Source organism: Stenella coeruleoalba (genome assembly GCF_951394435.1).
Source record: "Stenella coeruleoalba genome assembly, chromosome: 7".
Lineage (NCBI taxonomy): Eukaryota > Metazoa > Chordata > Mammalia > Artiodactyla > Delphinidae > Stenella > Stenella coeruleoalba.
The window spans coordinates 28,643,891-28,657,937 of record NC_137153.1 but is presented as its reverse complement, the minus strand read 5'-3'; the positions used below and the strand labels follow the sequence as shown (position 1 = coordinate 28,657,937).

Below are 14,047 nucleotides of genomic sequence, written 5' to 3'. Positions count from 1 at the left end.
CATGAGGGGGCATCCCTTTTGCGGGGGGGGGCGGGTGACAGTGACGGCTACCCATGCCAGCGTGGCATGTTAGGAGTTGGGGACCAGGTTGTCAAGGCAATACATGCTCTATGTTGGTGTCCCTTTTGCCCCATGACTTGGTGTTTGTTTCAGACCATCAGGGCTAGTAGGTGATTGAGGCGTTGACCTTGAAGAGGTCAGCATTCCCCATGATCAAAGGCGAAACTCATGGAGAGTTTCCACGGTGGCCACCTTCTGGCCCACCTGGCCCTCGACCCCTGTTGGCATTCGCCCCTTCTCCTTGGACAGGGCTCACCTGGTTGCCAGGATGGCATCTCACAGGACCATTGTCTGGGGGAAATAGGTCAGATGGTACCCCATCAACTGAGGTGATTCAAAACGTGTTCTGGTTCAGGGTGCTTTTCAATCATGAGTCATCTTTTCAGGAGTCCTGATCAAATGCTACATTGACGAAGCTTCATAGCACAACTCAGGGAGGGACACTGAGTTGCCCGTGCATGGCGCCCCATCAGCAGGCCCAGAACCTTTCGCTCGCCTGGCTTCCTTGGCCTCTCCACGCACCAGGTCTAACTGGCAGCCATGGAGGAGCCCCCGTGGACGTGGGCCACGCCCCTGGCTCCCACCGCTTGTGTCTTCATTGTTCTCTTTATGATGGCCCACAGCTGGTGTGCCAACACATAGCCCTTCCCCATGCGCAGTCCCAGAAATGAGCAGTTTCACTGCAGACAGAGTAGACAACAGCAATCCACATTTATCTTAATTCTGTGGTTTCCAAGGGCATCATTCAGGGTTCACCCAGAGACGCATGACCAGTCAGAGATTTATGCGTGAAAGACACACAGCACACTCACACACATAGGTACATACATAACACACACATGTACATATTTATACATACACACATCTATATACATGTACACACACACAGATATACAGACTTATCACTAGGGCTTGCCTTACACAACTGTAGGGGCAAGTTCAATGTCCATAGAGCAGATCATCATGAAGGGAGGATGAGCAGGGTGGAACCACGCAGGGAAGAGCCAAAGCTATCATTCACAGCCAGCCAAGGGTCAGTCACCCCTCTCCCCTTGGTGCCCTTTTTCGCTTAGGAAAGCCTCAATCTCTTCTAAGGACTCTTGACCGATTAAGCCAGCCCCATCCAGGATAATCTCCTCAAATTAAATCAGCAAATTAAGGATTTTAATTACCTCTGCAAAATCCCTCCACAGCAGTACCAAGATCACAGTTTGATTCATTAACACAGAAATATCATTCAGGCTAGCCAGGCTGACACATCAAAATGCCATCACCCCAGGAAACAGTAACCCAGCACTGTGAGGAGACAAGCCCCACTCCCACCCCTGTCCTTGTCCCAAGCAGGCTGAAGCCAGCTCAGGTCACCCACAGTGACTAAAGAAATATACAGAAAATAAGTTTTAGTAGATCTTTAAATTAAAGAAGAACATGTCTAAGGAAAGTTGAAGAAAATATCAGTAAGACTGCCTAAAAATAAAATATGTGTGGATAAGAACCGTAACATCATCAAAAGAAACATAATAAACTTGGAATAAGTATTAGTAATGATGATCCATATATAAGGTTAATATCTTTAATATGTAAGGAGTTTCTATAAATTAATAAAAGTTTTAACTGTCTAACAGATTAATGGGCAATAGTTTATAGTAAAGCAAACATAAATAGCTCTTAAACATAGGAAAAGCTGTTCCATTTCATATAAGAGAAATGCAAGTTAAAACTGTGGGGCTCCCTTATGTCCGCCTGTGAAGCTGATCCAAATAAACAAGCTTGGTGACACCACACAAGGGTGTGGTGAGTAAGCACAGCTGTAATTTATTGGAGAAGTGTGAAATGGTACAATCTGTAAGAAAGGCAATCTCACAACATCCATCAAAATTGAGAGTACATATAACCTCTTAACTGCAATTTTACTTGTAGGTATTTATCATACAGATATTCTTGCACTTATGTGTAATCATGTATATATGAAAATGTTTATTCTAACGTTGTATCATTGACAAAATCTGGAAATAATTCAAAAGACAAGCAATGAGAAATAAATGAAATCAGCTACAATAAAATTCATACTGTGATGGGTAGCTGAGATCTAGAATTGTTTCCAAAATACAATGTTAATTGAAGACAACAAAGTCATGCACGTATATATGTGCTGATGTAGTGTAGAATGTTCCAGAAGAATACAGAAAATACTGATAACACTAGTTGCCTTGGGAGTAGGAAATGGGGTGTCAAGCAGACCCGCTTTTCATAGTAAACCCTGTTGTGCCTTTTACAATTTGCCCCTCCTAAATTATTTAATCAATTTTAAAGGATAATTAAATATTAGAAACTAATCTGATTAATACTGTGGAAATACTTTTCTGGCTAAAAGAGGGCTGTTGTCTATTTATTTTTAAAGCATGCTGTTGCTGTTTCTTTTTTCTATTATTTATTTATTTATTTATTTTTATTTTCTGGCTGTATCAAGTCTTAGTTACGGCACGTGAGCTCTTTGTTGAGGCATGCAGGATCTTTCGTTGCGGTGCGTGGGCTCTCGTTGTGGTGCACGAGCTTCTCTCTAGTTGTGGCATGGGGGTTTTCTCTTCTCTAGTTGTGGTGCACAAGCTCCAGAGCGCGTGGGCTCTGTAGTTTGTGGCACACGGGCTCTCTAGTTGAGGCGTGTGAGCTCAGTATTTGTGGTGCACGGGCTTAGTTGTCCCAAGGCATGTGGGATCTTAGTTCTCTGACCAGGATTGAACCTGTGTCCCCTGCACTGTAAGATGGATTCTTTACCACTTCCCGGGACCACCAGGGAAGTCCCTATGTAAATTTATAACAACTTTGAAGTATGCATTGAATTTTCATAAATATCAAAAATATCAATAGTTAATTGATAAAGGAAGGATTGTGTGATTTAAGCAATGGATTAAAAATATTTTAATTGCTCACCAGAAATATTTTAGGAGAACTAATATTTACGTTTTCACAAATAGAAGGGGAATTTTCCATTATTTAACCAGTCATGAGAAAAGACTTGTGGGAATTATGTCAAATATCCCATTTGTTAAGCTAAGGTGTAAATAATTTTCTTGAATTTGTTAATTTGATCAATATAAATAGTTGTTTTTAATAATTCAGGCACAAAATGGACATGTTCGAACTTGAATTAACTCTAGCATGTAGGTAGTTAATGACAAGTGTTTTTTGATCTGCAGAATATTATTAATCAGATAATTTGAAATTCCATAATAAAATCTTTAGAGCAGGTGTATTTTTCTTCTCTTTAGAGATTAGTACGTTTTAACACTTAAAAATATAAATGGATTTAATTGAAAAATCAAAGTATAATTCACCCTCTCCTTACCCCCTGCCATCACTTACTCTAAGGACTTGTAGTCCTTACAGGAATAAAATGTCTCCTGTTATTAGCCTTGGAATATTTTTCTTTGCTACTTTAAGTGCATAAACCTATCCTTCTATTAAGGATGATTGGCAGAGTTGGAACAACAGCAGCCTTAAAGACTGTGCTTCTGTTTCACAGTTCAAAGGCAGAGTCTCTAAGATGAGACATAGCATTCACATTTATCTTAGTTGTGGAAAAGTGTTCCAGAATTTCAAGTTAAAACCCATTTTACATGTTTTATTCCAACACATACATTGCTGGTTGGAATATTTTAAGACATTTTATTTATTTATTTTTTTGCGGTATGTGGGCCTCTCACTGCTGTGGCCTCTCCCATTGCGGAGCACGGGCTATGGACGCGCAGGCTCAACGGCCGTGGCTCACGGGCCCAGCCGCTCCGCGGCATGTGGGATCCTCCCGGACCGGGGCACGAACCCACGTGCCCTGCATCGGCAGACAGACTCTCAACCACTGCGCCACCAGGGAAGCCCTAAGACATTTTCATACATGATTCACTAGTGTTCAGCTGGGAGAGAAAGAAGAATCCTTAAGTCATACCCATTTACTTGGTAATGTGGGAGCAGTGGACCAGACCCCTGAGAAAATATTTCCACATGATTATAAAGGGCCAGATTTTAGATCTTTGCTTCTAAGGTGAGGGAAGATTAATTATGAAGGTGAAGTGTTTATTTTCATGGATCTGAAGCAAACCTAAGATTATCTCATACCCTGGCCAAGAAGAGTCTGCCTTCACCTGTGGAACCTTAGTCCCCATTGGGACCACGGTCATTCCACCAGAGACCAGAACCATGTCTGGTTTGGGCAGCCAATATTTCTGAAGCCTACTGGTTCTTTTTGTCACTTCAGTTGTGACAAATATGTTGTCATCTTTATTACTGCTGTTGCCTGATTTGAAAATGTCTTTTAAGAAGTCTAAAAAGTAAAGTCTATAAATGGCCATCAGAACATCTAGCAATACTCCCCAATCAGGAAACTCTGAATTAGCCTACCAGCTCCATAACAGCAATATTTTTTTTTCTCTCCTTTGTTCACTTCTGAATGTGCACTTCTTAGAAACAGGCATGGAAAGAATATTTGTCAAATATATATCCTACTTGCAGTTAAGCCTGGCCAGTCAGAGATCACAGATCATAATTTATAACCTAAACAAATATTCTTTTTATTGTTGTGGAGTGATCTGTTTTTACCTGAATTTGCAAAACTTAAAGAAAAATCGCAAATTGCTCTTTGGAAGGTGCAAAGCTAAGGTAGCTAGTGCCATCTAGTGGTGTCCTTCAGCTTTGACTTCTGTTTTGAATACCAGCAAAAATGGGGAAAAAAGCAACAGTCAACATTTCATTTATACCTTGTTCTCTGTGTTAGAAAAGGGGATGCTATTGATTAGGACAGAATAAGTTATCAAATACAAGGAAGAAAGAATAATGACAAATGATAGACTGGACCAGCAAACTGGACCAGCAATATGTTTTTCATTAAATTAAAATTTCTTTAAATTCTTTAAATTCTTCGATAATTTATCATTTTGCCTTAGAGCTCATTCTTTACAAAGTCCTCAAATTCTCCTTTTCAACTGAGCATTTGATTCCAGAGGGCTTTTGTCATTGTTTTACTAATGGCATATTCACCGAGTACTCTGGGAAAGATGAAACTTGTATTTTGTATCTTCATCTTCACATAAAGTCAATACTACCCTTTTAACAGACACAGCAGAAAACCTCCCATTTCTTCCAAAGAACAGTCTCTCGAGTGTAGTTCCATCCTCTGTCCCCGTCAGGGCAGGGAGGGCCGAGGGGTCCGCACAGGGAGGTGATGTGGTTATTGAGGGAAACTCAAGGCTCTGCAAAGGCTCCTAGTCAAGTGGTGGTCCATGTGGGCAGCATTGAAATGAAGTCCTGAACCACCTCAGCTTAAAAGATGGGACCCAACCTTTCAAAGAAGACCCCCAACCCATTTCCTTATCCATAGCCAAGACAGATGAGGGGTGAGCACTACACAGCTAATCAGAGTATACATTACTGTGTCCAGGGCTTTAGGCAAACTGTGTCCGTCCCTACTGATTCTTACTCCTCGTGCCCTAGTATCCTTTTCAGTACTTTTTACACCCCTACCTCTGTTTTTAAATTCTCTCCCACAGGATTCATATGGCAGGTAATTGCATTTTGACTTAATTGTAACAGCCTTTATGAAGTCGTGCTCTGGAGAACATTCCATCAGGGATGGAGAGGCTGCAGACCCAGGATACATCTCTAAGTGAACAAAGGGTGGGAGGTCTTCCAGTCAAGAGAAGGGGTGCTGGTGCCCTGTCTTTGTCCATGATGGTTGGTCCTGGTGTCTTGAAGTTTTGTCTCTTTGGATTCAGAACCTCCCTACCTCGAGGGAAAATCAGAGAAATTGAAATGATAGTCAATATGAACCTAAAAGAGACCTTTTTTTAAAATTTGCAAACTATTTCCATCTTAGAGTTTGATTGCTAGAGAGAATTGAGCAGAGCAGGAGGATGGCAAGCCTTGGGAATTACCTAGTTTCTCCTAGGACAGTTCTGTTGAGACAGGATAATTATTTTATAAATGAGAAGTGAGCTTACAGCACGTCCGATAATCTCGGAATTATATGTAAATTTTTAAAAGTGGTATATTGTCATTTGGAATTATCCACACCTATTCTTTGTTAATATAAGAACTTGAGAGAGAATTCACTTTTAAATCACATTAAGTTTACACTTCACATCTCCCAGTTTGAAGGGTATCTCCATTCATTCATTCATTCATTCATCATGTGTTTGTTGAACCCATTTTTGTTTAGCATCAGTGGTGGGTTGAGTGAACCAAATTTAGTAGAAAAGCTCTAATTCAGTGTATAAATGACTATGCCCCCTGTAACTTATATTCTGTTTTCATTTTTGATATATCATAGCTACTTCTATTAAACAGTTTGATAAGAATGCTGAGATAGTCGTCAGAAAATGGATCCAGTGACACGCCATTGACACATAAGAGCGAATGTCCCGTAGGCTGTCAGAAGGGCCTTTGCCCAGTGAGCAGTGGCTCTGTAGAGCTCAGTAGGTAGCAAGAAGGTTTGGAGACAAGTGGACAAGTGGCGGCAGTGATGCACTGTGACTTTGTTACTGTACTTTTGGTTCCCGGGCTTGGGGTATCAGGAAGGCAGCAGAAGATTCAGTGTGTACCAGGAGATAAGTGACTGTGTAAAATTAAGCTTACTGTCTCTGTTTCTTTAAATTTCTCCAAAATCTGGCAGTATCTCATTCCTTTGTGGCCAGTGTTTGGGCACTGCTAAGGTAAATAGATATATAAAATTTCCACTCACTCATGCCAAAAAAATAGTTTGAATCGTGGTTTTCCCATGAACCAAATTTAGTAGCAATACCCTTGTTTTAAGTTGGGGTGAAGGTGGATCAGACAGACTTTGAGATAGAGACTTTTGGAAGGGAAAGGATATAAGAATATAACAGTGGATTTTTTCCCCCATTATTTCATGCTGCAGACTGATGCAAATTGAATAAATAATACGGAAGGTTGCCATTAATAATGGCCAGCAAGGCTTTGTCTCCATATGCTTCAGTTACCTGCTCTGAGTACAAGGAAGAATTACTTTCCTTCTGGCTAGCAAAAAGAGGCTTCCCCATCTCACAGGGTCCATGATGATGATGATTATGACAATGATGAAGATCGACAGCAGGGGCAGTGGACCCTGGGCTGCTGGCAGCCGCTTCCTCTTGGGACCTCTAGTTTACTGACCAGCACTACCCCCTGGCATCTACCCAAAAGTTGCTACATCTCCATGGATGATAAAGATATAAGAGGATACTAGGAAGGCATAGGTATTTGGAGTTGGGGAGTGGGTGGGAGCAGCTGATGGATACCTAGTGTTTCTTTCTAAATAACTTCCCTACAATATAATATTAAAGGGAAAGAAGTAATGGAGGAAAACAAATCCAAAGGGATAATGAGAATCTTCAGCATCTTTTAGTAAGTGGAAGTAGGATTTGAAAGGGCATGTAAGTAGGAAGGAATACCACCCAAACAGTTACGATTAATTCTCTCACAATGGGACCCCTGCCTGCCCCTTTCTTTGTGGGAGCAAGAGCTTTATTTAACCCTCACAGCATCCCATCAGTTGCCCAAAGAATGAGATAAGCCATGTCGTTGTTATTTTCCCGTCTCTTTTCCTAGTTCCTTCCTTTGTCTTCCCTGCTTAAGTTAAAATGTGATTATTTGGAAATAAAAATAATTACGCAGATCAACTCAACAGTGTTATCCCTGAAGAAAAGTGAGCTGTTATCATTTGTGTGCCTCAGGGCTCCTCATCCCAAAGGCCAGAAAGTTCGGTGACGTTCAACCCTTATGAGCCAGACCGAGGGCCCTGGGCCAACGAAAGAGGTGAGAGATGCACCTTTTGTCCCTGGGTGTTCACAGCACAAAGCTGTCTCCCACAGTCCCTTGCCGATTGCAGGGTGGGCTCACCCCACTGTCAGCAGCTGTAACATAGCACTGGTTAGCAGCAAGTGGTCCTGTCATCTGGTGGCGGGGGACAGATGCCACGTGTCTGTGAGCAGTGCTGTCTGTTGGATGAAATGGTCTGTACGGCCTCCATCACAATAAATTGGCCACGTTGAAAATATCCTTCAGTCCTGCTGCTTCAGGATTTCTCACCTCTTGCAACAATAACTGATACTACTCAAAGTTTCCATTTCTAAGATCCTGTTCTTGGAAAAATGTCTGTGTTCAGGAATACGTTTCAGCAGGAGGTGCAGAAAGAAATGGGTGACTGGTAAAAACTGAAGGAATGTCTGAGTTGTTGGAATTCAACACATGTTCAGGGAATTGTAGTGATTCTGTGAGGCCAGGAGAGGATAGGATTCAGAGAGGCACCCCCTCAAACTCAATAGGCCTCTACTAGACTGATCAGAAATGGGACCTCTAGGTGACCTTCTTAGGTTTTCTAGGTGGCCCCAGGTTTTTTTAAATTGGTGAACTTGGTCTGTTTAATGCTACAAAAAGAAAAGCACCCCCAAACTTAGTAGCTTAAATCAACAGCAATCATTTAATTATCTCATGCAGATCATGAATCTGGACAAGGCTGAGCTGGTCCATGGTGGCTCAGGGCCTCTTGCAGGGAGATTGGGGGTGGAGCTGGGCCAGCAGGGGGTGGAGGCTGTGGTGAGACTGGGGCCGGGGCTCTGGCGGCTGGCCAGCATCTCCCTGTCTCCACAGAGCCTCGGAGGCTCTCAGTCTGGTCTCTCCGCCTGGGCTGACTGGAACATTCTCACAGCATAGAAGGAGTCGGGGCAGTTAGACAATTGCATAGCATCTGAAGCTTTAAGAAGTAGATTTCCAGCAGCCCAGGCAGAAGGTGCATGGCCTTTTAGAACCTTGCCTGAGTATATCACAGACATCACTTCTGATACACTCTGTTGGTTGACATGATTACAAAAGCCACTGAGGTGAGGTGACATAGATTCCACCTCTCAATGAAGGAGGGTCACAATTTTCAGACATAGTTTAAAGCCACCACGGCCCATTAGGAGGGCCCCATCTGTCTTTGCCTCTGGCAGGAAGACCCTTTCTCGATGTTCATTAGTGCAAGAACAGGGGTCAAGTACAACAGGGATGAAGGGCTTTTTCCTACCCCGCTACCAGCTGCCTTGAGTGCTTTGAGCGCTCACAGACACCATAACTGCCCAAGGTAACCAAGGTCTTAAAAGGCAAGCTGTGAGCCCAGGAGGTAGGGGTGGGGGGGACGATGGCAGTTTCATGGGGGATCCAGCCCCAGGGTTGTGCATTTCTTGACTGCGTTGCAGAAGCCCAGAGAGAAGCCTTGCCCATGGACACCGAGGTCTATGAAAGCCCCTATGCAGACCCCGAGGAGATCAGGCCCAAAGAGGTCTACCTGGACCGGAAGCTGTTGACCCTGGAGGACAAGGAACTGGGCTCTGGGAACTTTGGGACGGTGAAGAAGGGCTACTACCAGATGAAAAAGTAAGTCAAAGCTGTGCCCTGTCACAACACACTCATTCTCATGTGAGCTTACATTCTAGAAACTACCACATATACATGTATTGTGTTTATTTAATCTCAAATGCAAAATTTAACCTAGCATAGCTAAATCCTTTGTTATCAACAGTGTAGTTTTTGTTCTGTCCTGGTACAATTGAAGTGAAAGCATCCATTATATATATTAACTGTGTATGTAATAATTATATACATATTAGTTTAGATGTATTATGTGTCCCTTCCAGAGAATTAGAAAATAGAAACAAGCAAAATATAAGAAAATAAAAACATCCTACTTTACCACTCAGACACCACTACTGTTAACAAACGTGTCTATATTTTTTTGATCTTTATATGTACACACGTGCACATATGTACTAATTAATTAAAATGCAATCATTCAGTGATAACCCAGTGTTCTCACTTATTTTCTTTGATTTTTAAATATTGTGTCTCATTTCCCTTAACCAGAAAATTCTTGATTACAAATATCCTTAGCATAATTATTTGCTTTATCCTGTAATTTCAAATAATAGTATATATTACATAACAGTTAGAATTGCTAAATTACTAAAAATCTCTTTGTACTTCATTTGGTCTTTAGAAGGAATCCAACAGGGAATGTTCAGTAAAAGTACTGGTTCCTAAGTACTTTGAAAAATACTGGTTTCTAAAGTCCTTTGAAACAAATCTTCTCTGAAAATCTGTTTGATAGGAATATAATTGGGTTTGGTTGTTTGATGCTATTTTAAATTTAAGGAATTAGTGTAAATTTTTTTCTTGACCCTTGAATCATGTAAATGATTCAAGGGTCAAAAATATAGACAAAAGTATGCACAGAAACTTACGCTTTTAATCCTGCCCCTTCCACCATATGTGTGTGTGGATACATGTATATATATATATATATATATATATATATATATATATATATATATGTATGTATGTATGTGTATATGTATATATATATATGTGACTGCTGTGCTTATTTTTAAATATATGTGTATACATATATATATCACAGTTATTTTGTAAAATGAATATAAATTATCCTGTATTAAGGTATAGATGTTCTCAACTAGTTTGTGATACTCAAATTCCTTGCTTAATTAAATATATAAATTAACATAGATATAACTATAGATACATAATTTCAGCTAGAGATTTGGGGAGAGGAGAGGCCATATAGGTGAATTTGGGGCAAAATGATGTCTTTACAATCCTGAGTCTTCCAATCAATAACAGTGACCCATCCTTCCATTTACTTGGGTCTTTTATTTCTCTGAGCAGAGTTGTTTAGTTTTTTTGTGTAGAGGTCTTGTACAACTTCTTTGTTGGATTCATTCATAGGTAGTTAGTATTTTTGATGTTAATATATGTGGTATAATTTAAAAATTCTTACTTGTTATTCCTTGGCATTGCTTGAATGCAGGAATATGACTGGTTTAGTCTGTTGGCCTGATACCCAGCAACTTTGCTTAAAGTCCCCTATTATTTCCCACTTATTATTTCCAGTAGTTTATCTATGTATTCTTTGACCCAGAAATATATCTATAAATAACAACAGTTTTATTTCATCCCATCCAATCCTTATAGTTTTATATTTCTTCCTTGCCTTATTGTACTAACTAGGAACTGTGGTTCAGTGTTGAATAAAAGTGGCAGTAGCCTCATTCCTCCTTCCTGATTTCAGGGGGAAAACTTTCCACATTTCACCATTAGGTTTATAGCTACTGTTTATCAGATTATGAAAGTTTCCTTCTATTCTACTTTTCTGAGGGATTTGTTTTTAATCCTAAATGTGTATTACATTTTTTTGTGTACTTCTTCTCCTCTGCTGCTAGGACCACAGGCTTTTTCTCCTTTATTGTGTTCATGTGGTGAATTATACTGATTGACTTTCAGATGTTCAACCCACCTTGCATTCCTGGAATAAACCCATCTTGTTCATGAATTATATATTCATCATATCTTTTTCATAAATCACTGAATTTAATTTATTAATATTTCCCTTTGAATTTTTACATCTACGTTCATGAGGGATATCAGTAAATTATTTTCTTGTAACTTCTTTTTTTTTTAATGAGGTTAATGTCATCCTCATAAAATGAGTTGAGAAGTTCCCTTCCTCTTTTTGTTTCTGGAAGAGCTTGTGGGTGTTCTCTCTTCCTTAAACATTGGGAAGAATCAAGAGGTTTTTCCTTGTTAATTTTGATCCCTACCTCACACCATACCTGAAACCAGTTCCAGGTGGATGGCAGACTGAAATGTGAAAGGTAAAACAATAAACTGTCTAGAGATAGCATAGGATAATATTTCCTTGGTCTCAGGAAGAGGATGCAGGGGTCTTCTAGGGTGCTGGTGATGCTGTGTATCTCTATCTGTGTAGGAGCTATAGCATGTGTCCAATGTGTAAATACTCTTCTGAGTTCTGCACTGAAGCTGTATGTTCTTTTCTGAATGTATGTCAGACTTAGTCTGTTACTCTGTTATTTTACCTATTTTATGGGATAGTTCTGTTTTTATTCTCCCATTTCAGAGTTCAACAAAAGAGGTATATTTCTTGTATTTGTGGGAACTGTATCATGGAGAGATGCAGTTTCTCAAATCATACGTAGTTAAGTTGCATTCATTTATTTAAGCCCCACTATATCAGAATATTTTCAAGAGTTGAAACATGACCCAGGTGGTGTTTTTATTAGAAAATGGAAAGTAATTAGTTTTTTTCAAACTTGTTGAAGTGTGCTTAAAATTAGCAGAGCTCAGTTTTTAAAAGTTTTATAAATTATGAGCTTTAATAGTATATGTTTTTTAATTCTCCAGCTAGAAATTCATTGTAACATATATTAAAGGCATGTTGTATTTACATACATTACACATAATCTGAGATGATACATCTCAAGATGTTACTGGAATTCATGTATGTCATAGTTTGTAAAGTTTGTTGGAAAGTTATTTAAATATTCTACAGTGTGTTGGCTTTCTGCTTGGTTGCGGCATTCTTCAGTGCTCTCCCATTATTTTTAACCAATTGAGTGTTCCTCTCCTTGTCTATAAAATGAGAGAACATGATTGGAAAATTAGTCATGTATAACATGGCTTCTTAAGATGCATTTCCATTCTGTGACAGATATTTCTATAACATCATTTCTAGCGTAGGAATTATGCTTCATGAAAGATAGTTACCTACATGTGAGCCACTTTGAAAAGCTTCTTATGTGTTGTGATTTCTTTTGCAGAGTTGTGAAAACAGTGGCTGTGAAAATCCTGAAAAACGAGGCCAATGACCCCGCTCTTAAAGATGAGTTATTAGCAGAAGCAAACGTCATGCAGCAACTTGACAACCCTTACATCGTGCGCATGATTGGGATATGCGAAGCCGAGTCCTGGATGCTGGTTATGGAGATGGCGGAACTTGGTCCACTCAACAAATATTTACAGCAGAACAGGTATCCTTAGGTACCCCAGAAGCTCATACTGTGAGGGGCAGGGCCCACCTGCCCAATGCACATCATAACCTGATTTCTACAGGAAGCCTTGTCTCCTCCCACACCTTCCCAGGGTTGGTCCACACTCAGGGAGACAAGAGAGCTGTAGTCTTTGGATCAAGTGCTCTTTAGTTCTTAATGTGTAAAGAAAAACTCTAATCCAACAATTTGGTCTCCTTTGCTCACTCTGTACTGGCCTGGTGATAGAATCAGCCTTAGACTATCTTGGCAAGCAGTCTCCCCTCACCAAGCAGAAAAAACATGCTCTTTTAAAAGAAATATTTAAATAAACAATTATAAAAGAAAACAGTGATATTTTACATGTCTGGCTGACCTCTACATTCCCTTGAGTAATTACTTCTGAAAACATCCATTGCTATTAACTGATTACAACCATCGATGGAGTAATCATTCTGTGCTCATCTCCAGCCATGGTTGAGATGGAGGAACTCACGTGGAATAAGTCATAATAATAGCCACTGATTACTTTATCCCATTTGCTACATTATGTTTATACTTAACTGAGACTCAGGATTGGTTTTGCTAGCTGTCCAATATTGGAAGGGGGATTCCAACTGAAGCCTGTCTGTTGGTGAGCCAGGTCTGACCACCCCATTATACTGCTTTTCATGCAATTCAAAGCATACCTTGAAAATTCTACCAGCTGAACACCAGTCACCACCATTTGTGACTCTTGCTTAAAAAGAATAGGAAGTGAGTGGGTTCATATTCTGTGTGCATGGTTGGTTGTTCTAAAATGGACTCTTGTTCACTATCACTAATAACACATTTGTGACTTTCAGGCATGTCAAGGATAAGAACATCATAGAGCTGGTTCATCAGGTGTCTATGGGAATGAAGTATTTGGAAGAGTGCAATTTTGTGCACAGAGATCTGGCTGCAAGAAATGTATTGCTGGTTACTCAACATTATGCCAAGATCAGTGATTTTGGACTTTCCAAAGCACTTCGTGCTGATGAAAACTACTACAAGGTAGGAACAACTTAGCCAGTATTCAGAGCATCAGGTAGTAAAAATCTGAAATGCAAACGTATGTTTTCTTAATTTATTATGGTAGGGTT

General features: G+C 40.1%; 1 protein-coding gene across 2 annotated transcripts in view; it reads left to right on the top strand.

The window, feature by feature from the left end:
• Positions 1-14,047, top strand: part of SYK (spleen associated tyrosine kinase) — a 96,858-nt gene that overhangs the window by 64,573 nt on the left and 18,238 nt on the right. For both annotated transcript variants that reach the window (XM_079926836.1, XM_079926835.1), the window contains 4 exons: positions 7,782-7,863; positions 9,285-9,462; positions 12,717-12,926; positions 13,769-13,958. In XM_079926836.1, coding sequence (XP_079782962.1) covers positions 7,782-7,863; positions 9,285-9,462; positions 12,717-12,926; positions 13,769-13,958 — 660 coding nt within the window. The remainder of the gene's footprint in view (positions 1-7,781; positions 7,864-9,284; positions 9,463-12,716; positions 12,927-13,768; positions 13,959-14,047) is intronic.